Source organism: Thermobia domestica, chromosome 10 (assembly GCF_964235325.1).
Source record: "Thermobia domestica chromosome 10, izTheDome1.hap1.1, whole genome shotgun sequence".
Lineage (NCBI taxonomy): Eukaryota > Metazoa > Arthropoda > Insecta > Zygentoma > Lepismatidae > Thermobia > Thermobia domestica.
Window position 1 is genome coordinate 168,716,308 of NC_137463.1, and position 26,877 is coordinate 168,743,184.

General features: G+C 37.7%; 3 protein-coding genes across 3 annotated transcripts; 2 read left to right on the forward strand and 1 right to left on the reverse strand.

Annotated features, from left to right (window-relative positions):
* The first annotated feature begins 2,533 nt into the window (after positions 1-2,533).
* Positions 2,534-6,037, forward strand: LOC145661661 (uncharacterized). Its single transcript, XM_081726988.1, has one exon. It carries the CDS (start codon positions 2,534-2,536, stop codon positions 6,035-6,037), a length of 3,504 nt encoding a protein of 1,167 aa, XP_081583114.1.
* A 38-nt stretch (positions 6,038-6,075) lies between these two features.
* Positions 6,076-7,587, forward strand: LOC145661662 (uncharacterized). The gene has a single exon (XM_081726989.1). It carries the CDS (start codon positions 6,076-6,078, stop codon positions 7,585-7,587), a length of 1,512 nt encoding a protein of 503 aa, XP_081583115.1.
* A 92-nt stretch (positions 7,588-7,679) lies between these two features.
* On the reverse strand, positions 7,680-13,415 carry LOC145661663 (general transcription factor II-I repeat domain-containing protein 2A-like). Its single transcript, XM_081726990.1, has 3 exons — positions 13,313-13,415; positions 7,906-9,325; positions 7,680-7,707 (listed from the first exon to the last, which is right to left on the reverse strand). The coding sequence occupies exons 1-3, from the start codon at positions 13,413-13,415 to the stop codon at positions 7,680-7,682; spliced, it is 1,551 nt and encodes a 516-aa protein (XP_081583116.1).
* Between the last annotated feature and the right edge of the window lie 13,462 nt (positions 13,416-26,877).

The following is a 26,877-nucleotide window of genomic DNA, read 5'->3' on the forward strand; positions in this document are numbered from 1 at the left end:
CGATGTCTACTGCCCCATTCACATATAAAGCAACAATACTTTGTATACCCTAACTGCATACCTAGCAACAGTGCTATTACTTTAAGGTCACCACAAATGAGCCACTGAAAATCGTAATATTTAATGGCTTGAAGTAAACGTTTCAAGTTTTCATAAGATTCCTTCATATGAACTGCGTAACCTACAGGAATTGAAGGAAGATCATTTCCAATATGTAAAAGCACTGCCTTTAAATTCACTTGGACGAATCTATAAAGAGCCTCCACTCCGTAGGTTCGTAATTAATTTTAAGTGCCCTCATGAGACCATTTACATCTGTACATGCCACAAGTGTGTCTTCCATAGTAAAAAATGAAGTGAACATCTGCCTAATCCGATACACTGAAATATTTACTTTTTCCTGCAATAAATTCCATTGCTTTAAGCGTGACGCTAAAATTTCGGCTTTGCTTTTCGAGAGGTCCAAGTCTCTGATTAGATCATTTAGTTCCTCTTGAGTAAGTCTATGTGGTTCACATGGAGGTTCTTCTACAACAAACGTAGAGTCCTTCGAAGTACTTGATTCAGGAGCTTCAATTTCTTGATCATCATCAGAAAAAAGATCGTATTCTTTAGGTGGGTCAGGAACAGGTAGTCCTTCTCCATGTGGAACAGGGCGCATTGCAGAAGGAATGTTAGGATAGATCAAGGCTCGCTTCTTCTTCGTGGAAATTCCCTTCTTGACGGAAGGAACCATACAAAAATAACAGTTTCTGATGTGGTTGCTTGGCTCCCTCCAAATCACGGGCACTGCAAAAGGCATTGAGCGCCCCTTCCCATTAATCCAATTTCTTAGATTGTTGGCACAAGTGTTACACACAATGTGGGGTGCCCAAGATTTATCTTGGTCTCCAATTTTACAACCAAAGTAATATTGATAGGCTTTTCTTATTAGTGGTGTTATAGTCTGCTTTTGTGAGGAAAATGTCACTTCCCCACACACGTAGCAGAAGCTATCCGCACTGTTTACACAATTTCGCGGCATTTTTGTTTATTGAAATCCTCAAAATGTCACTTGAAATAGTTCCGACAACTATTTAAAAATATACATTCGAAATACCAGTATTTTTGCGTACTTGTAGTTGTATTTTTATGTCCTGAACTACACAAACGTCACACCCAAAACGCTGATAACTGCACTAAACCTGTCTTTTCTAACAATAGCAGAACACTACTGAGATAAGGAACACAATGAAGCCAAGCGTTCATATAGTTTCTCCAGTGTTGCCGGATCACTGTAACATTTTACCCCAAACGAAGCGAATATATTTATTTTTAAAACGTTATTATTAGACATGCCTGTAAAACGAAAAGTAGAGCTAATATTCGAAAATAACTTTCAAATTCGTGATCAGCACCACAAAATCAATAAGAATTAGCTGATTTTGTTCAATTTACATTTTTGTTGTTGTTCGGCCGCATTTCATTATTCTTTTGTTTTGTATTTGGCAACACTGGAGAATTTATAGTGCTTTATAAGTGTCAATCAGCGTTGCCAGATCTACTGATTTTGCAGGAGATCTCCTGCTTTTTCTACGTTCTACTGATCTACTGCGAAAGAAAATGAAAAGTGAACCATCTCCTGCTTTTTCCTTACTTCGAGAAGTTGAAGAAATATATTATTATTAATATTGAATTTTCAATGTTTCCTTACATAAAAGGATGAAATTTCTCTGTTATAACACACAAAGCTCTGTAGAACATATAGTTATAGAGCTTTACTGTATATAATATGAATCCAAAGAATACAACTGTACGTTATCTTCTATATGCATTATGGTTAGCGTTTTTATGACTTTCTGTAAGATTTACAAGTAAGTGTTGTTTAGATTGGGATTTGGTTGGAAGAGTGGTTTAGATCATTTCTCCACGATCGTCAGCAAGAAATCGTCTTACGCAACGATTATGTGTGACTGTACCATATAGCTACGTTATCGCTACGTGCATGAAAAGACATTTTCCCACTCCACTTTGCTCTTTCACTACGTTTTACTTCACGCACGTATCAAATAATATTAATATAAATCGGGACTTTTCCCTTTCATTTGCTCAACGTAGTTCATCGGAAATGAATTCTGGACTGCTTGTTATGACTACTGCGCCCATAATAATGGCAAATGTTATTGCCCCCACCCGGATTTACATTCAAACGCCACCACTTTATATGTCTACTGCTTTCTCCTATTTTTTATCTTCGAATCTCCTGCTTTTCCAACTGACTGGTCTGACAACACTGGTGTCAATGTGGCGTGTGTGACTGCATAGTGTGTAGTTGCTTATGCATAGCAATTAGTGTATTTAGTTGTGTGTTTACAATATAATAAATAGTATATTGTACAACAAACTTTGTGTTCAAAATAATACAGTCCACGAACATTAAATTGGTCCTTACCGACCGGATTTTGTTCCAGTTGTGCATGTGCGTGGTTTGCGAACTTGTGGCGCAGTATCTTCATTTTGTAGTGCATTGTCAAAGTGGTGCAGAATTATAACAATGGAAGAACTCATAGGTAAGAAAACTGTCTTGAAACGTGAAGTGACAAGGTTAATACATAAAGTGAACGAGAATAAAGACAAGCCTAACTTCAGTATTAAGTTGTACACTGAACGTGCTACGCAATTACATGGCGATTGCACAGAGCTCATTACAAAGTTCATTTCTGTGGGTGGTGAAAGTGGGTTTGCAACATATGACGGAGAATTTAATGAAGTGCAAAATAAGTTGAACTCTGTCTTAGAAATTTTGTACAATATGCAGTCACCTAATACTGAACAGGTAAATACATCTAATAAACAGTGCACAGATGTGAAGTTGCCCGACTTAGAACTTCCTACATTTTGTGGTAGAGTGCAGGATTGGCTATCGTTTCGTGACTTATTTGTTGCTGCTGTTCATAATAATAATCGGTTAGGAAATGCTCAGAAGTTGCAGTATTTGAAGACAGCTGTATCAGGAGAGCCTGCTATATTGTTGCAGTCTATTTCCATATCTGATGATAACTATAAAGTAGCATGGGAGTTACTTAAATCAAGATATGAAGATGTAAGAGAGCTAGCAAATCATATTTTGAGCAAGTTTGTTACTCAACCAGCTGTGAAGAGTGAGTCATCAGGTGAGTTACGAAGATTGGTTGACAATAGTGTTCAGTGTGTGTGTGAACTTAAATCCTTGGGCCTTCCAGTGGAACATTGGGATGTGATTTTAATTTACCATGTGGGTGAGAAGCTAGATAAGAACACCAGAAAACAATGGGAGCTTTCATTGAAGAAAAACGAACAACCAACTTTCGACCAGCTGAAAGAGTTCATATTACAACGTGCCAAAGCATTAGCTGCAGTGAGTGCAAGGTCACCGGCAGACACGTCTGCTTTAAAAACAAACAAAAAAAGCAACACGTTAGTGCATCATTCAAGTCCAATTGTGTCATGTATCATGTGTAAAAATAACTACAAGCTATATAAGTGTCAAAAGTTCATAAATATGTCAGTGAATGATAGGCATAGTTTTGTGAAAAAGAATTCGCTTTGTTTCAATTGTTTGACCTTAAATTGTTCCGTAAATAAGTGTAATGTGAAGCAGGGTTGCCACACTTGCAACAAAAAACATCATACTTTATTGCATTTTGAAAAGGATAAAGTAGATCATGTAAATTGTTCTCATTCTATAAATCAAAAACTAATTCCTCAGGTGGTGTTGTCCACCGCTGTCATAAATATCAAAGATAATGCAAATAAGTTGATACAATTTCGTGCTCTTATCGACTGTGGTAGTGAATTATCGTTTGTAACTGAACGTTGCGTCCAGAAATTACGCATAAACAAAGAGAAAATAAACATGAGCATATCAGGTGTTACTGGTTCTAACGTTGGAAATTCTCATGCAATAGTTGATTTGTGTTTTCAGTCATTGTACAGTAATAATAATATTAATACTAAAGCAATAGTAGTCCCAAGAATCACAAGTAACTTACCCAGAGTAACTATTCAAAATATAGGTAATTGGGAAATTGTGAAACAAGTAAACTTAGCAGATCCACAGTTTAATAAAAGCGGCCCTATTGATGTGTTGTTAGGTGCTGATGTTTTCCCATTATTGTTGCTCAGTGGGAGACACGTAGGTACGAATGGTGCTCCGTCTGCCATTGAAACGGTGTTAGGTTGGGTATTGTGTGGTCAGATTAACTTAACGAATAACACATCAAGTGTTCAGTCATATTTTGTTTCTGTTGATCTCAATGAAACATTGCAAAGATTCTGGGAAGTAGAAGAGTTGCCAACTGTACAACATTTATCCGTTGAAGAGCAAACATGTGAGCAGTATTTTGCTGAAACTTACAAACGTGATGTTGATGGCAAATATATTGTAAAATTGCCTTTTAAAGAAAATGTTGAGCCTCTAGGGGTATCACGGGACACAGCAGTAAAGCGTTTATGCCAGATGGAACGTAAGTTACAGAAAGATCCTGATTTATGTAAACAATATTGTGATTTCATGAAGGAGTACTTAGACTTAGGTCACATGGAAAAGATTCCTGATATAGAACTTGATAAGCTTGTATCTGAATCTTATTATCTGCCGCACCATTGTGTCTTAAATGAAAGTAGTTCTACCACTAAATTGCGAGTTGTATTTGATGGTAGTGCTAAAACTAGCAATGGAATATCTCTCAATGACAACTTAATGGTAGGTCCAAAATTACAAGATGATATTATTTCATTAATATTAAGGTTCAGGACTCATCCAATTGCATTGTGTGCTGATATAGCAAAAATGTACAGACAAGTTAAGGTAGATCAAACTGATTCTGATTACCAGAGAATAGTGTGGAGAGAAACAGTTGACCAACCTATTAGTGATTTTAGATTGTTAACTGTTACTTATGGAACCAGTTCGGCTCCGTATCTTGCTGTAAAGTGTTTGCAACAGTTAGCTGTAGATGAAGGTCATTGTTATCCCAGAGCCGCAGAATTAGTCATGAATGATTTCTTTGTTGATAATTTAGTTTCAGGTGCAGCTGATAGTAGTGAGGCAATGGTATTGTACTCAGAATTAACAGCATTATTACACAAAGGTGGTTTCGAATTAAGAAAATGGTCTACTAACGACATGAATGTGCTAAATAGTATACCTTCTCACTTAAGAGAAACTCAGTCGTTAATTTGTTTTAATGAAGATGAGAATGTAAAAGCTTTAGGTATACAGTGGAATCCATCAAGTGATTCATTTTCATTTTCTATTGTTGTTCCCACTTATAAGTCAGTAATGACAAAACGAATGTTACTATCTGATATTGCAAAATTGTATGATCCGCTTGGTTGGTTATCTCCAGTATCCATTGTTGCAAAATTGTTACTACAATCATTATGGAAATTAAAAATTGAATGGGATGACGTACTTCCAAATGATTTTGCTCGCTCGTGGGAAGCATATTGTCAAGAATTGCCATTGTTGAGACAGATTAAGATCAAAAGGTGTATTTCGTCTGAAAATATTGTGAAATATGATCTAATTGGGTTCTCAGATGCTAGTGAAAAGGCGTATGCTGCAGTAGTATATGTACGTTGTATAGATACATCTGGAGATGTGCAAGTATACCTAATTGCTGCAAAGACCAAAGTTGCCCCTATAAAGCAAATATCAATACCTAGGTTAGAATTGTGTGCTGCAGTATTGTTATGTAGATTAGTCAATACGGTCATTAAGGCAATGTTAATTAAGTTTGAACAGGTTGTCTGTTACACAGATTCTACTATTGTGTTAGCATGGCTTTCTTCATGTCCGAGTAAATGGAAAACATTTGTGGCTAACCGAGTATCTGAGATTCAACAATCAATTTTTATTAAATGGGCGCACACATCGAGCAAAGACAACCCAGCTGATTGTAGTTCTCGTGGTTTGAATCCGTCACAATTAGGGTCTTATTCACTATGGTGGAATGGGCCAAAGTGGTTGATGGAATCAGAGTTACCTATTGTAAATATTAATTGCAAAATCTAGATTCTGTTCAATGTGAGCAAAAGTCTTCAACTGTTAACATGCACATTAAGGTTGACTGTACAATAGTAGATAAATTTTCTTCATTATCTAAGTTACTTCGTGTTACTGCTTGGTGTAAAAGATTTATTAGGAATAGTAAAAGTAAACAGGAGTTAAGATGTAGTGGACCATTGACTACAAAGGAGTTGTCAAATGCATTAATGCATTGGATAAAACAAGCTCAAGAATCTGAATATCCACTTGAGATAAAATACTTACTTATGAAAAAACCTTTGCCTTGTAATAGCAAACTATTGTGTTTAAATCCATTTCTTGATGAAAATGATGTCATGAGAGTTGGAGGTCGCTTGCAAAATGCTAGTGTAACATATGATTTCAAATATCCTATCTTACTTCCAAAACATGCTAGAATTACAGAACTTCTTGTAAAATCTGAACATATAAAGCATCTTCATGCAGGTTCACAGTTACTTTTATCTGTTTTGCAACAAAGGTTTTGGATTATTGGTGGTCGTGACTTTTTAAGGAAGATTGTAAAAAGTTGTGTAATATGTCACAAACAGTCAAGTGTAACAGCCTCTCAATTAATGGGTCAAATTCCTGTTGGTAGAGTAACACCAACTCGTCCATTTTTGCATTGCGGGTTAGATTATGCAGGTCCACTAATGTTAAAAAATATGAAAAGTCGAAATTCAAAATTATTCAAAGGTTACGTAGCACTCTTCATTTGTTTCAGTGTCAAAGCAATCCATTTAGAATTGGTAAGTGATGCTTCAACAGAGTCATTTATTGCAGCTTTGAAACGTTTTATAGCTAGAAGGGGAAAACCTACTGATATTTACAGTGATTGTGGTTCAAAGTTCATAGGTGCAAACAGAGAATTAAAATCCTTACTGAAACTTGTAACGAATGGTGATTCAAAAGAGTCTGTATGTAATTACCTCAGTATGCAATCTATAAATTGGCATTTTAATCCACCATCCTCACCTCACTTTGGAGGCATATGGGAAGCTGGTGTAAAGTCTGTCAAGTACCACTTGAGACGTGTAGTTGGTAACACTATACTCACATTTGAAGAAATGTATACAGTTTTGTGTCAGATTGAAGCATGTTTAAATTCTAGACCATTAACTGTTCTATCTTCTGATCCTAATGACTATCAGATATTAATTCCTGGTCATTTTTTAATTCACGATGCATTAGTAGCAATACCCGAACCAAATTTGTGTGAATTAAAAATCAATCATTTGTCACGCTGGCAATTAACTCAAAGATTGGTCCAACATTTTTGGAACCGTTGGCAAACAGAATATTTGTCTCAGCTGCAACAAAGGCCAAAGTGGTGGTGTAAACGTGCTAATATCAAGGTCAATGATTTAGTATTAGTGAAGGAAGATAAGACATCTCCTCAGCATTGGAATTTAGCAAGAGTAGTTGCTGTTCATCCTGGTGTAGATAATATTGTTAGAACTGTTACTATTAAAACTAGCAAAGGTGTCTTCAAACGACCAATTGTAAAAATTTCTCCTCTTCCATTTAATGAAGAATAATATGTAGAATGTGTAGTGTAGAGTAATGTGTAGAATTATATGTAGTGTTGAAATGATATTTCAAGGTGGGCGGTATGTTCGGCCGCATTTCATTATTCTTTTGTTTTGTATTTGGCAACACTGGAGAATTTATAGTGCTTTATAAGTGTCAATGTGGCGTGTGTGACTGCATAGTGTGTAGTTGCTTATGCATAGCAATTAGTGTATTTAGTTGTGTGTTTACAATATAATAAATAGTATATTGTACAACAAACTTTGTGTTCAAAATAATACAGTCCACGAACAGTTGTTGAACAGTGTAATTGCTCACACACATACGTCGAACCAAACATTGACATAATATTGGCAGCATTTCTATGCAGTCGCGGAAATCGAAATCGAGGGAAATTCCTATAGATCTCTTGTAAATTGCTTTTCTGATGGAATTTCTCTTTAAATTCCCTGTCGCACACTAAGTCTATAAGTTCCAACTGAACATCAGAAGGAGCGTCTGCAATGTTTGTAGAGAATGGGATGGCAAATGCCCTGAAGCTCATCTCCAAACATTTTATGTCCTGAAATCTGGTTTCAACCTCGTCCTTAAGGCTAAGCAGCAAACTGCGGTAATGAGTCAAGTCAAGTAGTTTACCGGATTCTTGTAAGGTGCCTAAGCTGGGAAAGTGAACCAAAATCTTCTTTTCAAATTGCTGCACCCAAAGGGATAGCTTCATTTTGAACGCTTCGACGCGATCGCACATATTTGTAATTAGCAGATGTTGACCCTGCAATGAGAGGTTAAGAGCATTGAGATGAGTAGTTATGTCTGCCAAAAACGCAAGGTTGCATCTCCATTGGTCGTCTTTCAGTTCTGGCACGGAATGATCGTTCATATCGAGAAACATATCAATGTCGTTTAGTAACTGAAAGAACTGGTTTAACAAGTTCCCACGGCTCAGCCAGCGCACCTCAGTATAATAAGGTATGTCTCCGTATGCACTGTTTAGGTCTTCGAGGAAGGATTTAAATTGGCGATGTCTCAGTCCATGTTTTCTGAGGTAGCTGGTGGTACGAACTACAACGTCCATGACATCATTCATCGTTACACTCTTTGCCCACAACTGTTCCTGATGCAACATACAATGAATTCCCCTGATATCATGCGACACCCCAAGCTCTTGCAGTTTTTGTTTTAGTCGCGCCACGAACCCTGCTTCCTTCCCAACCATAGCAGGTGCCCCATCGGTCGCTACAGAAACCAGTACATTCCACGCAAGGCCTGTATTTTCGACACTTTCTTCAACACACGCAAGAATGTCAGCGCCCGTTGTGGTTGCCTTCATAGGTACTATGTGCAACAGTTCCTCTCGAATCTCCAGATCACTATGTACACCACGAATAAAGATAACAAGCTGCGCAGTATCTGTAACATCCGTACTTTCGTCGAGCGCCAGGGAAAATGCAATAAACGTTTTCGAAAGTTCCGATAACTGGCTCAAAATATCATCTGCAAGATGTTCTATGCGTCGCGTAATAGTCTGTCGGGAAAGTGGAACCGATTCGAACTGCTGCATTCGAGATGGACAAAAGTCTTCTGCTGATATTACTATACACTCCTTTATTAGGTCTCCGTCTGTGAAAGTGCGCAACAATCTCGCAGTATGCAACGCAATTTTGTAACTCACCCACACAGAGGCTTCACACGTTCTCTCTCCGTCTTCCTTTTCCGATGCGGCCTTATTCTCTTTCAACTCCTTCAATTCTTTGCGAGAACGTGTGCAGAGAAATGTCCTTCTTTACGAGAAATGTCCCTCAAGTTCCCCGTATTGCTCCACGTGATAAGTATTGTAGTGACGTTGAAGGTTGAACTTTTTAAATCCGTGTAATCTATTAAAGCACACTAAACATTTGGCTACACCGTCATCTTCGACAAAGAGATAATGATCCTCCCACTGCGTGTTGAACTTAAGTGTAGGTGTAGTGCAGCGTCGTTTCGCCATCTTACCGCTTTCAACTCTTTACAACGACTGTGCTCGATACTGGTCTTTATAAGCAGATGTACACAGGGGGAGTTAGTGGCTAGATAACTACCGTATTATGTATGAAGGTGCAAAACTGGAAGCACGGATGATAGTAGGCTGAGCATAAGTAGCACTACTCGCTGTCTGCTATACACTAGTAAAGCTGTTTCTTAATCTTTACTTTTGTTACTACTACTAATAATAATAATAATAATGCGTATTATTATTATTATTATTATTATTAGTAGTAGTAGTAGTAGTAGTAGTAGTAGTAGTAGTAGTAGTAGTAGTAGTCGGACCAAAGAGGGATGAAAATGGGGATTGGAGGAAATTCATAACGAGGAATTGCATAGTTTATACCGCTCACGTAACATTGTTTGGGTCATTAAATGTAGAAGGTTCAGGAGGGCAGGCCATGTAGTCAGAATGGAAGAAATTAGAAACGCTTTCATAATTTTAACTGAAAACCCAATTGGAAGAAGACCACTAGGAAGACCTAGGCGTAGATGGGAAGGCAATATTAAGATGGATCTTGCAGAAAGAAGAGTACAGAGTAGAAACTGGATCCAGTTGGCTAAGGACAGAAGTTAGTGGAAATATTTTGTAAACGCGGCACTAAACCTTCGGGTTCCATAGGCAATAAAGTTAGTTAGTTAGTTATTATTATCTAAAAGAAATGTTCAAATGTTGTTAAGAGACAATTACACAGAAGAACTGAGTTAAGACCAATCACTAATTTGGCGGAAGGAAATTCCAGTGCAGTGCAGCCGTTATCCGTGCAACCCACGTTTCATGTTCAAGACATTGGGAATAATTGTTCGTATCATTCAGTTGGAATGTTTCCTTCCGAGTTTACGCTGTTACAGTAGGCCTACAACATTGTGACTTTCAAAATCAGTCAGCAACTATCGAAGAAAGACAAGCGTGTAGCTTCAGTCGTTGATATGATTTAACATTCTTTTTCACTTTTAACAAGCCACCGGCAAGCAACCAGCCAGGGACAATATATTTTTCCTTATTAAAAAGACACCCCTTGTTAAAAAAACACACTAATGGTAGTCACTAATGGTCACTCTTAAAAATGGAAAATCTCTTTGGCTCTCTTAATATTTTGTTTGATTCTTTGCGATCAAAGTAACTTTAAAAGTGGAGTAAGAAATACTATTCTTCCTATTGATAGTGTTATATCAATAGGAAGAATAGTGGCTTCTAATCTACACAACCAACTCCTTGCTAAGCCTATTCGTACACACAATACATGCATAAGCTACTTTTCTGGAGATAATACTTAGATAATTACAAACAAGTGCTACAGTATTTTTTTTTCGTATCAACAGATTATCTCTATTCCTAAAAAGCGAAACAATATAATATAAAAAAACCACACTCGGATTAAGAATATATATATTGAAAACTGGTTTTCCATTGGGCAAACTAGAAATTTTTTATAAATGTAAGCGATGGTTTGGTTCCACCACATCCTTCTTTAACAAAAGGAAAGAAAAAAGAAGAAAGGGAACGTACATAGTTTATCATTTGATTGCTGTTACAAGTTTGTGTTGTCTATAGTTAACGGTTGTAAAAAACACTTTACACTAAATGGCAATCAGTTACCATACATACTTTTTTTTATTTGGTAAGCTAGTGATTACCGCCAAGGTTGACAACACTTCCGCTCCTCTAAGGACGAAACCCGAAGATGCACGAAGTACGAACAATGGTATTTGCACGTAGAATGCTCGTGAGCGCTCACGAGGAGAGTTTCCACTATCTGTTCGCCGTGGCCAGGGCTGGTCTATAAGTAGTATACATTACAAAATTTATATTATAAAATTGAAAGTGACTATGTATGTGACTCTTAACCTCTTGAACCACCTTACAGATCAAATTTTCAACGTAGATGTGGTTCTGAACTGAGAGTGTTTTTAGCTATTTACTTTGACGGTAGAACTTAGGGATCGGGGTGGAAGAGGACATAGAAAAAATAAATAAAACTTAATAACTCTTGAGCCACCCGACCGATCTTGATCAAATTTTCAATGTAGGTGAGGTTTGGGAATGGGATAATTTTTATCATTTGACTGACGGAGCAACGTCGGGGAGGGGGGAGTATACAAAAATCAATAAATATAAAAATAAAAGTGACTATGTTTGTGAATTAATAAGTCTTGAACAACCCAATCGATCTAATTCATATTTTCAACATATATGAAGTTCAAACCTGGGAAGTTCTTTATCATTTCATTTTGACAGTAGATCTTAGAGGAGGGGGTGGAGAGGAGGGGAAATATGTCAAAATGAATAAAACTTAATAACTCTTGAACCACTCGACCGATCTCGATCAAACTTTCAACATAGATAAGTTTCGGGCCTGGGATATTTTCTTCATTTGACTCTTACAGTGCAATGAAGGGGAGGGGGAAAGGGGGAGATATATATGTCAAAAAAATAAAAATAAAATGACTGTCTTTGTGACTTCAACACGCTTATACCACCCGACCGATCTTTTAAAAAAATTGAATATAGATGAGGTTGAGGCCTGAGATGGTTTTTATCATATCACTTTAACTGTAAAACTTAGGGTTGCGGGAGGGGAAGGGGATAAATCTATAAAAATAAATGAAACAATAATTCTTGAGCTACCAAACCTATCTTGATCAAACTTTAATCATAGATAAGGTTCGAGCCTGGGATGTTTTCGTTATTTCACTTTTACAGTGCAACCTAGGGGAGGAGGGGGGTATATATAAACACACCGAGCTGCGAAAAAGTGTTGGGATAATAGTATTAAAACGATTTATTTTCCTTTGCCATTGCAAATCTTTCTTTGTTACATACAGGGTCCAATGTCATAATATACCATAACACATGTCTGTAATAAAGATAAGATACGTAGGTAAGGTTAGATTAGATTGTATTATGAAGTTTCGTGTTATATTCAGACTATAGTTAGGATAGATAATTCAGGTTAAGTGAAAATAGTTTAAACTGATTTACAAAATATAACACACAGAATATAAAATTTAGACGTTTTGCATTGTCATTAAGCGTGTTTGATTTTATTTTGATCTTCAGGTCTTCACAGGTACTGCAGACATCGACTTGAGGTCTGCCAAATCGGTAACAAAAGTTTTTCTTGAAATATTCCAAGTAAAACTCATACTTAATTGCATTCTTCAAGTCAGGAAATTTTCTATGAAAAGTTCATGCATTTTTGCCATATTAAGCTCAGCATCGAGATATGTGACTGATGTAGACGTATAGTGTGCAACATATTTAGGAAATGAATCAATATGTTCATGTATTCTAATAGATGTGAGGCTGGAATAGCATTCGAACGGTTTACATTGCATGTCAATGGGGAATTTCCAAGAAGTCAAAATCTTTGTCAACCTAATTACAACTTTGTGTGACACCGCATGAAGGCTTATGTAAGCATTACGACATACTTCAACTCTGCTTGTCACTTTCATGACTAAGTACTTGAAAGAGGACTCGTGTTGCTTTGAGTTTTCATTTGATGCCTGTACTTTGCAACCTCGTTTCTCTCATTTAGGCTCATTAATAATGTTTCCTGCTCGTTCTTAGATCTGCCACTGTATAGGGTTTTAATAATGTTCTCCTTTTCCTCAATAGAGAAACTATCCATGAATTTTTTCCTACACTTACAGTTTAGGCCGGTTGTTTTGCCTGGAACAAGAACGCCTGCTGAATTTACAAATCCGCACCTCGACGCCTTGCTAACTTTTCCATCTCCCGTACATGTTTTTCTTTGTTAAGTCTACCCATTTTACGGCTTGGTTCAACACTATCACTGTCTGTTTCTGACATTGTTATTAGGTTAAAGCAAAGAAACACTAATAAACTTTCCGCAATGATCTTCACTTTCCACATGTATAAAATGGGGAGGACACTGCTAGCTCTAAGGGGGAGTAGAAGAGTTACAGATGGCTGAAGGCCAAAGCATATGCAAAGGAAATGACTAATTTAAAAATTATGCAAATCAGATTAATTAATTAAACAAATTTGGCAGTACAAATATAGTCGGTAGAGCAAAACTGAATATGATTAACCGAACACAATGAATTTACATTAAATTTGAAAAAATAATAGAGACACTAGATTTCAGGGCGCTATGTAGTTTTAACTTAAGGCATTGCCAATATTATCACTCACACACCAACACATCTGTTAGCGGTTATCTGTTGGCTTGCAGCAACTCCAGATAGCTGGAAAGAAAACACGATATTGTAAATGTTGTTACATACCTTAGAGAACTTTCTGGAGAAAAACGTAACAGCAATTCCATTGGGATAAATGAACTTTAATACACTCAAACACGCAATAATTATATACACTTCATTCTTTACAGAAGAGAGAAAAAAGTTAAATTTTCAAAATTTTACTTTAATAGGTCTTTTCTTTCTTTCATTCGCGAAAATGTTCGTGCATGTTAAAATTTTGAAATTTTACCAAATGCAGTTGCTAGTCCTGAGTTTGGTCCTTGGTTTTGGTCCTTAGTATTCCTGCAATGACTCCATGATCTGTTGCTCCCACGGAGATCTCGCCTCTTTCGTTTGACGAGACGGCTACCTGTTGATTGTAGTCAGCTGTCACGGCGCTCTCGAAAACTCTCTCTGCTTCTTAGACGTCTTACTGAGATAACAAGTCCTTCTTGCAGCAAGAGACTATTGTTGTGGGGTTTTGTTTACGTTTCCCACACTTTGTACTTCTGCGGACATCTTGTTTTGTGCTGTATTTCATTGCTCGCGTGTTACTCTAACTACCGCGATGCAACCGCGGTTAGTTGGCTACATTACAACTAATTAACTTCATCACCCTTATAATATAAGGGAAGATGACACTTTCTTCTTATGAAAACTGACGCACAGACGTAAATGTCCTAGCTGTTGAACACCTAATTGTAACGATCTGCCATGTTTCTCGTAATCGTAAAAACTTTATAGTTCTCCATGAAGAAAATACTATTATTGCACTAAAATTTTGGTAGTCGTGTCGTGTGGAAAAGTCTTGACTCTGTGGTCACCGACACTGACAGAAAAAAGAATAAAAATCAAAAAGAAGTTAATGTTTCTAGCCTTAGCTCGAATATACATACAGCTCATAATGGCTGTTTCCAAAAGCACAACTCGCTTGAATAACAACTCGAAGTTCACCGCTACACGTTTAAAAATCGAATCTCCTCACTCCTTCCCAGTCCTTGTATTTAAGACGCACCCTTTTTGTTTGAAATTTCTGGGCTAGCCTCAAAGTTCGGTCCATTCTTATGGCGGGGAAGGTTAGGTAAGAGGGGTTTTGCAACTACAGGTCATTGCCCTGTGTGACCTAATTACAACAGACACAATTCTTTTTTAATTAACTACACTGTTACGTTAGGTTTGACTTCAAATTTGACACTTCCACTGACTTTCCACAAGTTTGAACTTTCTAATGGTATATAGCATGGTACACAACTTTTGAATATAACACAGAAATTAATATAAAAACACTTTACATACAGTTCAAAATTTTGGTTCCAGCACATAACTTTCTTGTTCCACACAGTGCTGCTTCCTGGTGTGGGTTTACCGAAGGTTCCCACCTGTACGAGTGTCTACTTTTCTTTGGAAATTTTGAGTTTTTGCTGTTTAATAGTAAACTAACCAGCAGGTTGCTTTTAACATTACTAAAATAAACTATATACATATTTACACACATGGTAAACAGATGAAAAGCTGTCATTATGTATTTCACTAAATTTCAAAATAATTTGTACATATTTTTTTCTGCTTTTCTCTCAAGACACCCTCTACTCGGCCATATTTCCGTTATTCCTTGTAGCATTCTTCCTCTCCATGCAGACTGCCGGAGAATACTACCACTATTTTTAAATAAGACTTTTCATTTGAAATATAAATATACAACAAGATACGCCCTAACCTACGCTATATACTATGCATACGACAATTTCAAGAAAATTTTTACAAATATAAAGAATTACTTTATATTTCATAAAGAATATAAAGAATATTAACAGAGGAAAATCAAATTCACGAAGAAATTAAATGTCGACTCAAAGCAGGGAATTCTTGTTACTATTCGGTTCAAAATCTCTTGTCGTCGCGAATTCTGTCGAGGAATTTGAAGATTAAAATATACAAAACGATAATTATGCCTGTTGTTCTGTATGGCTGCGAAACATGGTCACTTATTCTGAGGGAAGAACATAGACTGAAAGTTTTGAGAACAAGATCCTGAGACGAATATTCGGACCCAAGAGGAACGGGAATGGGGAATGGCGGAAACTTCAGAACGAGGAACTACATAATTTATATGGTCTACCCAACATTGTTAGGGTCGTCAAGTCTAGGAGGCTTAGGTGGGCGGGTCATGTAGCTAGAATGAAAGAAAGTAGAAACGCTTTCAGTCTTGACTGGAAGACCAATCGGAAAACGACCATTAGGGAGACCTAGGCGCAGATGGGAGGACAATGTTAAGATGGATCTCGCAGAGATTGGAATACAAAGTAAAAACTGGATGCAGTTAGCTAAGGATAGAAGTCAGTGGAGAGCTTTTGTGAACGCGGCATTGAACCTCCGGGTTCCATAGGCCATAGAATTAGTTAGTTAGTTAAAGAATTACTTATGGAAGCTTATTTACATTACAGGGGTGAAGGCTTCTTGGAGTAATAGCTCCCTCTCTCATGTTTCATACAAAACAGCCGTGTCGTTCAAAAACATAGACTCGTTTTAGTTTGCGGGTTAAATCGTTGTCAAACGATGCTATCGCCTACTCTTCAATAAGATTCAATGTAAGAATTAATAAATACTGTAACTTTCTAATATTCCATCTATTCATATAGCTGAAGAGATATATGATTAATAAAAGAATGACATATAAATCCTTCCCCGATTACAAAATATAAACAAAATTACACATACATGAAACTACATAAATATCGAATAATGCTTCCACAACTAACTCTTTATCAAATATACATATATAAAATTAAAATATTGATACTCAAAATTAGATCATTTCCCTATATGCAAATGGGCAAAAAGTTGATATGCAAAATATATACATATAAATTTTGTATGCAGCATACAAATATCCCCTTAAAGGAATATGCAATGATATTTCCATATACATTGTATAATCTAACATTTTACATCTACATTTAATATCAACACACTTAATAACACTAATGAGAAAATGAAAGCATACAAAAACAAACTATATATATATACAAATACACGCAACAATAGTTGCTTGCTGACCCTTTTCTACACTCTCGTCTACTTGCTGTGAAGTAGGAGCGAGAGGAAGGTAACTTTCTTTTCTCTGTTTTCCTTTTTTCAGTGAGTTACCAGGGCGTCCTCCTGTGTCGAGGTTTCTCGCGTGTGGTACTTCTTTAAATGGTAACCATTCCTTTTAATTTTAAACTCCCTTATAACGGGATTTCCCAGAATGTAAACGTTCTTGTCTGTCTTAGACAAGACACAGTAAGGATCGGATTATAAGAGAAGCAGTTCCCGAAAAAGCATCCGATTTTGGGAATGTACGCACCATTACTAAATCATCAACTTCGTACTGCACTGTTTGATGAGGTTTATCGAAATTTTTCTTTCTCTCTTGTGTACTTTTCTTTAGATTCTTTGCTGCTATCTCCGAGTAATACTGTATGTTTCGGTGCCTTTCCACTTCCGGGAGTCAAAATCTTTGCAACTTCTTTGGACATAGACTGTCCGAAGTGCAATTCATATGGGCTAAGAGTAGTCGACAGATGTTCCGATGAGCTCAAACATTTTTCTATCTTATCTAGATATTTTGACCATTCATGCTACTTGGTATGGCACAACTTTCGTAACATTCTCAGTGTCGATTTTACCCCTACTTCCGCCATATTTCCTTGCGGAAAATGTGGTGTACTAGAAATGGGTTTTAATCTTAGTTCCTCTAATTCTTCCTTCTATCTGGCACATGTAAACTGTGACCCATTGTCTGTCAGGACAAGCTCTAATGACGGAAAACTCTTTCTGTTTCCTTAAGGCCGAATTCGTGGTGGCTTTTCTGCATGGAAAGAGACCAATTAATTTAGAAAAAGCATCCATACATACATGTATGTAACTCAAGTTACCAATACCTACCAGAAGAGGGCCTAACCAGTCTAAGCATATCATGTAGCTATGTCTCCTTACGACTACGTGATTCAGTTGTCCCGGCTGGTACGTGTGTGGGAGTAGTGCTTTCTGACACAACCCACACGATGCAGTAATCTTCCTTATTACATTCCTCATCTTGGGCCAGACGAAATACTCCGATAGCTTTGGCACGAGTTCACTCGCCGAGAGATGACCACGCTTGTTGTGGTAATACCCAAGCAGTGGCTGCACAAGTACTTCCGGTATGCATATGCGAAGTCCATCACAATCTCGTTTGCATAACCGTCCATCTGAAAGTACATAATGGTGGTTATTGCTCTGTATTTTCTCTGAACTCTCTTGGTTCAATATTTTTCTCTTTATTTCCCTATACACTGGATCTGACGATTGCATCTCTGGCAATATGGCAATCTGATCTCTCAATTTACCAGGAATCAATTAGTATGGTCATCAGTGACTCGTTTAACACTAACTTTTTCTTCTCGTCAAATTATTTTCTAATGTTGGGCGGATACCGAGACAAATAGTCACTGAGGTTATCTTTTGACTTTATATACTCGAACTATCAAACTTAAGCATGCTCAAAGCGAACATCCATCTCACTAGTCTCTGTGAAGTAAGGCGACATAGTAAAAGAAATCGTAGCAATTGATGGTCCGAACGAATTTTGAAGAAGTTGTCTACCAAATAGTTTTTGAATTTGTTCACGCCATGTATCAACGCTGCTAATTCCTTTTCAGTAATTCCGTAATGACGTTCCGCCGAATTAAATATTCTTGACGTCATACCAATGATTCTAATATTGCCGTCATCGTCGATCTGATATAAGTGGGAAGAACAGCTTACGTCAGATGCTTCACATTCTATAATCAGTTGTTTTTCAGGAAGTGGCTTCTTTAATACAACCTTCTCTTGAAAGGCCTCACGAATGCGGTTATATGCTTCGTCACGACATGGAAGCCTTTTGAAATTTCACCACCTTTTTCAACAGCTGGAAGAGCGAAGAGAGTATTTCTGAATACTGCGTCCTGAAAATTCTGTAAAACTGGCAATATCCAATGAAACTACGCAGTTCTCTAACGTTCCTAGGTCTTCTGAAAGTCATAACCATTTTCATTTTTTCTGGGCACTTCTCAAAGCCTTCAGGTGAAAGCTCATATTTTAATATGCTAATGCGCTGCCTTACAAACTCACACTTCTTCAACCTGAGTGTTAAGCTGCCTGCGCGCAATTTTCCTAAAACTACGTCAAGATGACACATGTGCTCATCAAACGTGTAGCTGGCTATCGCAATGTCATTGACATAGTTGCCGCAAAACTCTTTGCACTCGTCACCTAAAATGGAGTCAATAGCTTTTACGCAAGATGCGAGACTCTGCTTGTTACCAAACAGCAACTTTACAAAAACATACATAATGCCTTCATGGAGAAAAACTAAGTATTTTTGACTATTTTCATGCACCTTAATCTGTAAGAAGCTTTCTACGCTATCGACCGAGGAATAGTAACGCCTATCCCATAGATCTTGCAGCGTAATTAGTGCTGGGATTGACTGGTCCATCTCATTCCTCGTAATTTCACCTAATTTTCTTGCGTCGAGACATATACGGACGTTCCCGTCTTTCTTTGGAACCACAACAAGCGGACTCGTGTAGGAAGTTGGGAACTTCTTCACTATCCCCCAAGCTAACCATCTGTTGATGTTGTTGGTCACCTGCACTTTGTGCTTCACAGCATATGGGTACATTCTCGCCTTCAGGGGTCTGTCATCTATGACCTCGACGATGTGCTCATAGCCTTGAATGCATCTGGCCTTTTCGTAAAAAAATTCTGTATGTTTGTTGAGGACTTTAAACATCTGTCTTTTCTTATTCCTACTCAAATCAATGTACTTTTCGACATGCTCTCTAATTTCTTCTGGTGTAGCCTGCGTTCGAACCTTTTCCCATTCATGAGGTGAGTATACAACATTCATCAGTTCAGCGGTGGTTGGGAATTTCCCATCATCCAACCTTGTGCGCAGTGTTGTCGGCTCACTCTCAAGACATTCTCCTGCATTTAACAAATGATTTATGAAGGGGTAAAGATTGGAACTGGAATCTTTCCTGGGCGCAACACCGGCAACTTAGTCTACTAATTCCAGACCAGCTTGCCAGCCCATGATGTTGCGAAATCAGACTTTCATATTCTTCGTAATTCAACCCTTTAATGTTCCTGAGTTCCCACTCTGCTTTATAATTGTACTAATATTGAAGTGTTCAGTTAAATTGAAATTTTAAATGATGTCATAACTTGAAACTAAATAATAATTTACATTTTACAGCACCGTTGTTTTCCGTATAGAAAATATACAGGGCCAGATTAAAATCATTGGAGGCCCTGGAGTGGGAAAATACAAGGGGGCCCATCAAAAACTTTTATGGTGGGCCCTCTCTCACCATGTTCAAAAGGGTCCATGAATTATATAGGAGTGACTCATGTCTCTTTAGTTATTGTGGTGAAAAAGTTTTCCGTAATTTTGAAAATTTTGGGGGCCCCCTTGGTCACGGACTCCTGGAGCAAAAAATAAAAATCCAACTCTATTTTTTATAAAAAAGAAAGGAAAATATTTATATATTTAGAGGAAAATCGCAGGAGCAATCACTATGTTGCAGGTAAGTAGCTTTTTAAACTATGTATTTTAAAACGCGTGTTAAGGGCATCATAAGGGACCTTATGCAGATGCAAATTTAAATTTCATTTATTTATTTATTCATACCTTACTTTAAAATTAACTACCTACTATGGGTTTTCGTAAGGATTGTGTTGTTCAGAATGAAATAAGTCCTTTGTGGGTCCATAGTCTTGGCTTGTGCGAACAAAGTACAATTTACTACATTCACTTTGAGTTGTGCGTACTTCCAGCATCAGAATTTTGTGTTTTTTTTATAACATCTTTATACCCATAAGTGAATTTAATAGTGAATCCATCACATGTGATTCTACCCCAACCAAAAAAGATTTATAATGTAGATTTATAGCGGCTCAAATAGTGTTACCAGGAAAATATGTAATCACAAGAGAATTATACATTAATACATTATTAATGAGACTAGATATGAATTTGATCATGTATGTTGCACAGAGATTTGAAAAATTTTATCATGCTTTACTGTGGTAACATTAAAACTTTTAGCAGTGATAAAAGTGATTGAAAAATAATGTTTAATGTATTTCATTAATGATATGTGAATGAATGTCAAATATTAGTACAGTACGTTGAAAAAAATGGATTAGATCATAAACGTGTACAAACAGCTGCTGTAAAGTAAATTCATCAAAAATAAACATATTAAAAAATAGCTGAAAATATACATCTGGATGATATAGAATTTTGTTTTTGAGTAATGAGTTATTACAATATTTTGACATTCTGTAAACAGCAGTTTAATGGAGGTATCTCTTGTGATCCTCTGTAGACAGTTGTTTAATGGAGGTATCCCTTGTGATACTCTGTAGACAGCATTTTAATGGAGGTATCTCTTGTGATACTCTGTAGACAACAGTTTAATGGAGGTATCTCTTGTAAGGTGAAAGTTGTGTGGAAGTGGGGGTAGAGACATATCCTCTGCAAGGATTCATACTCGGTACATACTTCCAGGTTTGTTGCTTCCGGGGATGATAGAAGAACATGAGAACATCATTCATTCTATCATTTTTACAAAGTCAGGAATCTAGTGTTAACACAGGACAACGGAGAAGTGTTGCATTTATATAAATTATAAATTACTTCTGATGCTTCATATACGTGTTTGTATATGCACGAGGGGCGCCTATGAGGAGTTTATAGCACAGGTGCGTCATTTTTATTTTAGGCGGAGACGTGAAGTAGTGGAGCTTGTCCAGATGATTGTACAGTTTCAAGAGAAGAATGGAGGGTTGGGCATTACTTCAGATCAGTCAGTGTCAGGGGAGAAATTACTGCCCTCCAAAAATTTAAATCTGCATTTTGAGACGTTTCAGTATACTTGATCGGAGTGACACTCCCAGATTCTCTTTTATTGTGGGAGGAGGGGCAGTATGTACATATGAGTGGGCCCTCTAGAAAGTAACTTCCCGGTCTTCCTCTGGATTGCAGTACGCCCTGGGGAGAACCTCGAGAAAACTTACACACATGGTGTTTGTCCACCACAAAGTTCACTTGGCTGGAGCGGGGATCGAACCAAGGATCCCACGCACCAGAAGTGAACGCTTTACCACTAAGCCACCGCAGCCCCTTCTGTTATAAGCAGGGATAGTGGTGGAAACCTGAGCCGGATTCATGTCCCAAAACGAATCATTCAGTTTCATTTACGTTCAGTTTCGGAAATTGGGCGAGCTAGTGGGGGTCTAATTTTAACCCGATGGTCCTCAAACTACATTGGAATAGCTCCAGCTGGGAGCATTATCACTCTGAAACAAAGCAGCATTGCTCGGAATCAACACCTGAAGCATAGGTTGTACCATGGTCCCCTAAAATGGCAATGTAATCATGGGCAATGTCGCGACCGGTAAGTGTCAGCAAAAAACGCACTGAAAACTAGGATATTGCGGCACACAGCTACCGTCATGTTTCACGGTAAGAAGGATCCTTCATACCGAGATGTTCGGCGCACATAAACAACGGACAGTGATTTGAAATAAAATTAACGATTACTTATTCGACCGGATAACACGTTTCCAGTCATCAGCGGTGCATGTTTCATGTTCACGGTACCAATTATTATTTTAAGTATTCTGCCTTTTGGCAGATCCTGGGGTAATGAGCAGTACCGGATCTAGAAATTTCTGGCTCCCCCGCAAGAACATTTGAAAGGGCCCTCCTATGTACTTTTTATAATACTACATTTTAATGAAATATTCCTAGTGTTCTATTTGCTACGGAGCAAAGATTCAAATACTTACGTTTTACAAGAAATCCTTCCCTCTCGACTCCCGCCAACTTCCGTATAAGATCTCTCTTTTCAATGGTCGAAGCCCTCTCATGTTTGATTGCCAACATTCCCAAGTCGTTCATTCTTTCCTGTGTCATTAAACACCTTAAATATCTCTTGATCCCCTTTAAGACCTTTCAGCGGAAACCAGTCACGAGTAAAGTCAGGAATAAAACAGGAGTGGAAAAACTTTAGGATAACTTGAGGCAATAGTATTAAACTCGAAGTATAGTAATAGCGCCAATTCAAAAACAATGTTGATCTTTGAAATATGATTTTTAAGTCCAGTGCGAAGGGAAATTAATTAGAATGGTAGCGATGAACCAATGTCTTGCTGATACTTCTTTTGTAGTTTTTCAGCCTTAACTAAAATTTCTTCGTCTGGAAGGTTCACAAGTACTATGATCGGGAATATGATCGAAAATTCATCAAGAACTTGTAACGATGTAAAACTGTTCTCTATTTCATTGTACGCGATATCTAGAAGTCTATTGTAAACATTAACTGTGAAGCAAGCCTCTGTGAACGGAAACCGATGATCTACCCGTTTATCGAAGTGTTTTTTTTTTTTTACTTTGGGTTGCCTTTTTTTCTAAGAACACAGGGTTGATTTTCCACTTCGCAGCAACAGCTGTGGACTCTTGTTTCATTTGATAGTATTCTTCTCTCATTTTCTTCAATTCCTCTCGGCTCTCTTCAAGCCTTCTCTAAGTCAATTTGTTTAATTTGGAGAAATTGAGATGCGATGTTAGGTTGTGAAAATATTTTTGGTAGCACCACAGTCAGAAACAAAATCGATGTAACCCATGACTTTCACCAATCACTCTGCTTCTAATACCTCGTTAGCCTTCTTACTTGTCAGTGAAAGTTTTCGGAGAGCTTTCATTACATCAGCATACCTCAAAATGATAGCTGCAATGGATTAATACCGTGATACCCATCTGATTGGATTGAGCTTTTTCAAAACGACATATGATTCTCCTGTCTATAATAACAGAATATTCCACCTGTTTATACTTTGGCGAAAAAAATGTACAAATCTTGGAGCGTTGTAAAGTAACTAGCAACTTCTTTTACACCTCTGACGGCATCAATAATGAGAAGGTTTAGGTTATGTACCGCGATGTTAATATATATAGTTCCTTCCTCAACTTCTTGAGGTCTCTTCTGAACACTTGAGTAAGCACCACTCATCAAAGCAGCGCAATCATATCCCTGCCCTCTGCATCTTTCCAGAGACAATCCCAATTTCTCCAAATGACTTAACAGTAGAGTGCAAGTTGGATTCAGTTGGATTCCGTACATGTAAAAAATCTAAAAACACTTCTTCAATCTCGACCTGTCTAGAAACTTCGTTCCCTAAGCTATCGTTTACTTCTGTAAAAGTTACATAGGGAGTAAAGAAATGCATTTGATCTTTCTTTAATAAATCTTGAGTTGTATCAATGATTAATGAGAAAAATGGCACTCTTTTAATCTCCTTCAACAAATTAGCTCTTAAACACGAAGACAGTCAATGGATGATTTGATTTTGAATAACAAGACTGAGATACTTAATCTGACCGTTGGGTAGATTGATTAGTGAAAGTAAGAGATATCTCGTGCGTGGTTGTTAGTCCTGGTAGCTCATTAGTTGGTTCAAATAATTAAAATATTGAGAAAATATAATTCTTTTTCAAGTGCTTTAAAAATTAGTATTTACAGGCAAGGTGCAGGGGGACTTTTGAATGAAAGCCTTTGGGCCCCTTAGGGTCCGGGCCCTCCCCCGCGCCGCGGGGTCTTGCGGTTTATAGATCCGGCACTGGTAATGAGTGTATTTTTTTCTTTTCTTTTACTTAATTTTCAGTTTGGACCTGGAAATGTTTGAACCTTTTTTCTCGATTTTCAGCTTCCTGTCTTAATTCTCAATATTTTCTTCTATTTTTCAAATCATCAGTCAGTTGTGTTCTTCTTCCTATTTCTCACGTTCCTTCCATCTTTCCTTCTATGGCGGCATGAAGAGGATAACTTTTTCGCAAGGTATGTCCAATCCAATTGACCTTTCTACGAAGGATGGTGGCTAGAAGCGTCCTCTTCCCTCCTATCCCTTTTAAAACATCTTCGTTTGTTACTCTTTCTGTCCATTTTATCTTCTCCATCTTCCTCCAACACCACATTTCGAAGCTGTCTAAATATTTCTTCTCTAACTTATGTAATGTCCAAGTTTCTGAACTACAAGGTCCGATACTCCATATATAGCACTTGATCAATTTCTTCCTTTGTCTAGTTAAGAGTTACCTTTTCTTGTTAAATGGTTCTTGGGCTATGTCAATTCTCGACCTGATCTCTTTGATGGCACCATTTAGGTGCTGCTAAAGCGTTATGACCCCTTATCAGCGGCTTCGACAGTGCAACCCTACCTCGAATATCCATGTCTTCTAACTTGCAGTGTACTTATCGACACAAGCTGTTGCTTGAGTTCCTTCTTTATTTACAAGGCAGTCGTACGCAGGAGCGGATCCATGGGGGAAGGAAACTTTCAAGAAGAGGAAACTTTCTTATTTCATATATATATATAACACATCCCAGAGTTTGGAGCTCTTAAAAGTAGCTCTAAGTATTAAGTATTACAGCCCGTCCTGGGTCCGCCCCTGGTCGTACGACAGTTCTGAGTGACAATCCACTTTGATGATCGAGGGGATCTATCACTGAGGGCTTTCTTCTAACCATTGTTCTTCTTTACTCATGTGATTTTGCTGTGAGTTCTGTAGTCCGTCGTCTCCTTGGACATTCTCCTTCACAAGAAACCCAAGACACTTCTCAGTATCATCAAGCTTTCATCACCACATAACAACAGGGGCGGATCCAGGACCGACTTCTGGGAGGGGCGGTGGGTTGTCATAGTGCTACTTTTAAGGGCTCCAAACTTTGGGATGGGTTTTATTTATATATATAAAATAAGAAAGTCTCCTCTTCTGGGGGGGGGGAAGAGGATCCGCCCTTGGATCCGCCCGTGCATAACAAAGTACCAACAATTTGCCTTTTTGGAAATCAGAGAACCATTTTACGCTCCCATGTCTGCTTAGTTTATTACACACTGTCATTTTACTGTTTCTCATGTAGTACGTAGTTGCCCTAATACAGCACTACCAACAGCCGGTATTGCGGTCGCCACCTGACCGCTGTGAACGCAGACATTTGCTGTGTTTTCAGCTCCAGGTATTTCAATTAAATTGATAAGTACTTACCAATTATAATCACTTTAGACGATTACTTGTCAAAGAACTGTCATTGCATGAGATAATTACTTATCAAATACTAGTAATTATTGTCTGAAATAATTATTGAGCTGAGCGAAGCGAAGCTCTTATACTCGGGTTAGCCGTTTGGTTGTCCGCGAACTCCTCCTAGACCGTTTGGCCGATCTCAACCAAACTTAGCACGCTGATAGAGTATGTCGTGCTGAGTGACAACATAGGTCGAAATAAAAAATCCGATGTACCATCGAGGAATAATCACCGAAAAACGCTTCCTCCTAGACCGTTTGGCCGATCTCAACCAAACTTAGCACGCTGATAGAGTATGTCGTGCTGAGTGACAACATAGGTCGAAATCAAAAATCCGATGTACCATCGAGGAATAATCACCGAAAAACGCTTCCTCCTAGACCGTTTGGCCGATCTCAACCAAACTTAGCACGCTGATAGAGTATGTCGTGCTGAGTGACAACATAGGTCGAAATCAAAAATCCGATGTACCATCGAGGAATAATCACCGAAAAACGCTTCCTGATTACGTAGTTTAAGCTCGCTCAGCTCATTTCATTGCAATCGGGTATATCCATTGCATTCCTAGTTTATACTTAAGAATCATCATCACCTGAAATAAATATCATCACCTGAGCTAATTACTTACCATCGTATCCATTGCATTCCAGTGGAAAGTGGCGCGTGAGCTTCGGGTTGATGTAATAGTCGAGATTTTCAACGCTGCTATTTGACGTGTTTCCGTTATATTTGTGTTTTAATTCTAAATGCCTGATAAACATTATTGCAGCAATTTAAGTCTCAAAAATAGTGTCCAGGACGAGAGAGTCTTAAAACACCACTTCTTTCATTAGAATCCACCATCCTTTTCAAGTTTCCAGTGACTACAATTTTCTTTTATATTTTCATTTACAATGACAATGAGGCACAA

Bases quoted from the DNA above. Each gene is read 5' to 3' on its own strand.
- LOC145661661 (XM_081726988.1), top strand. From the start codon at position 2,534: ATGGAAGAACTCATAGGTAAGAAAACTGTCTTGAAACGTGAAGTGACA.
- LOC145661662 (XM_081726989.1), top strand. From the start codon at position 6,076: ATGCACATTAAGGTTGACTGTACAATAGTAGATAAATTTTCTTCATTA.
- LOC145661663 (XM_081726990.1), bottom strand. From the start codon at position 13,415: ATGTCAGAAACAGACAGTGATAGTGTTGAACCAAGCCGTAAAATGGGT. The intron at 9,326-13,312 runs GTGCGGATTTGT...GTTCTCGCAAAG, and splicing joins AAAGTTAGCAAGGCGTCGAG to AATTGAAGGAGTTGAAAGAG. The intron at 7,708-7,905 runs GTATGTGTGTGA...TAAATTCTCCAG, and splicing joins ATGTCAATGTTTGGTTCGAC to TGTTGCCAAATACAAAACAA.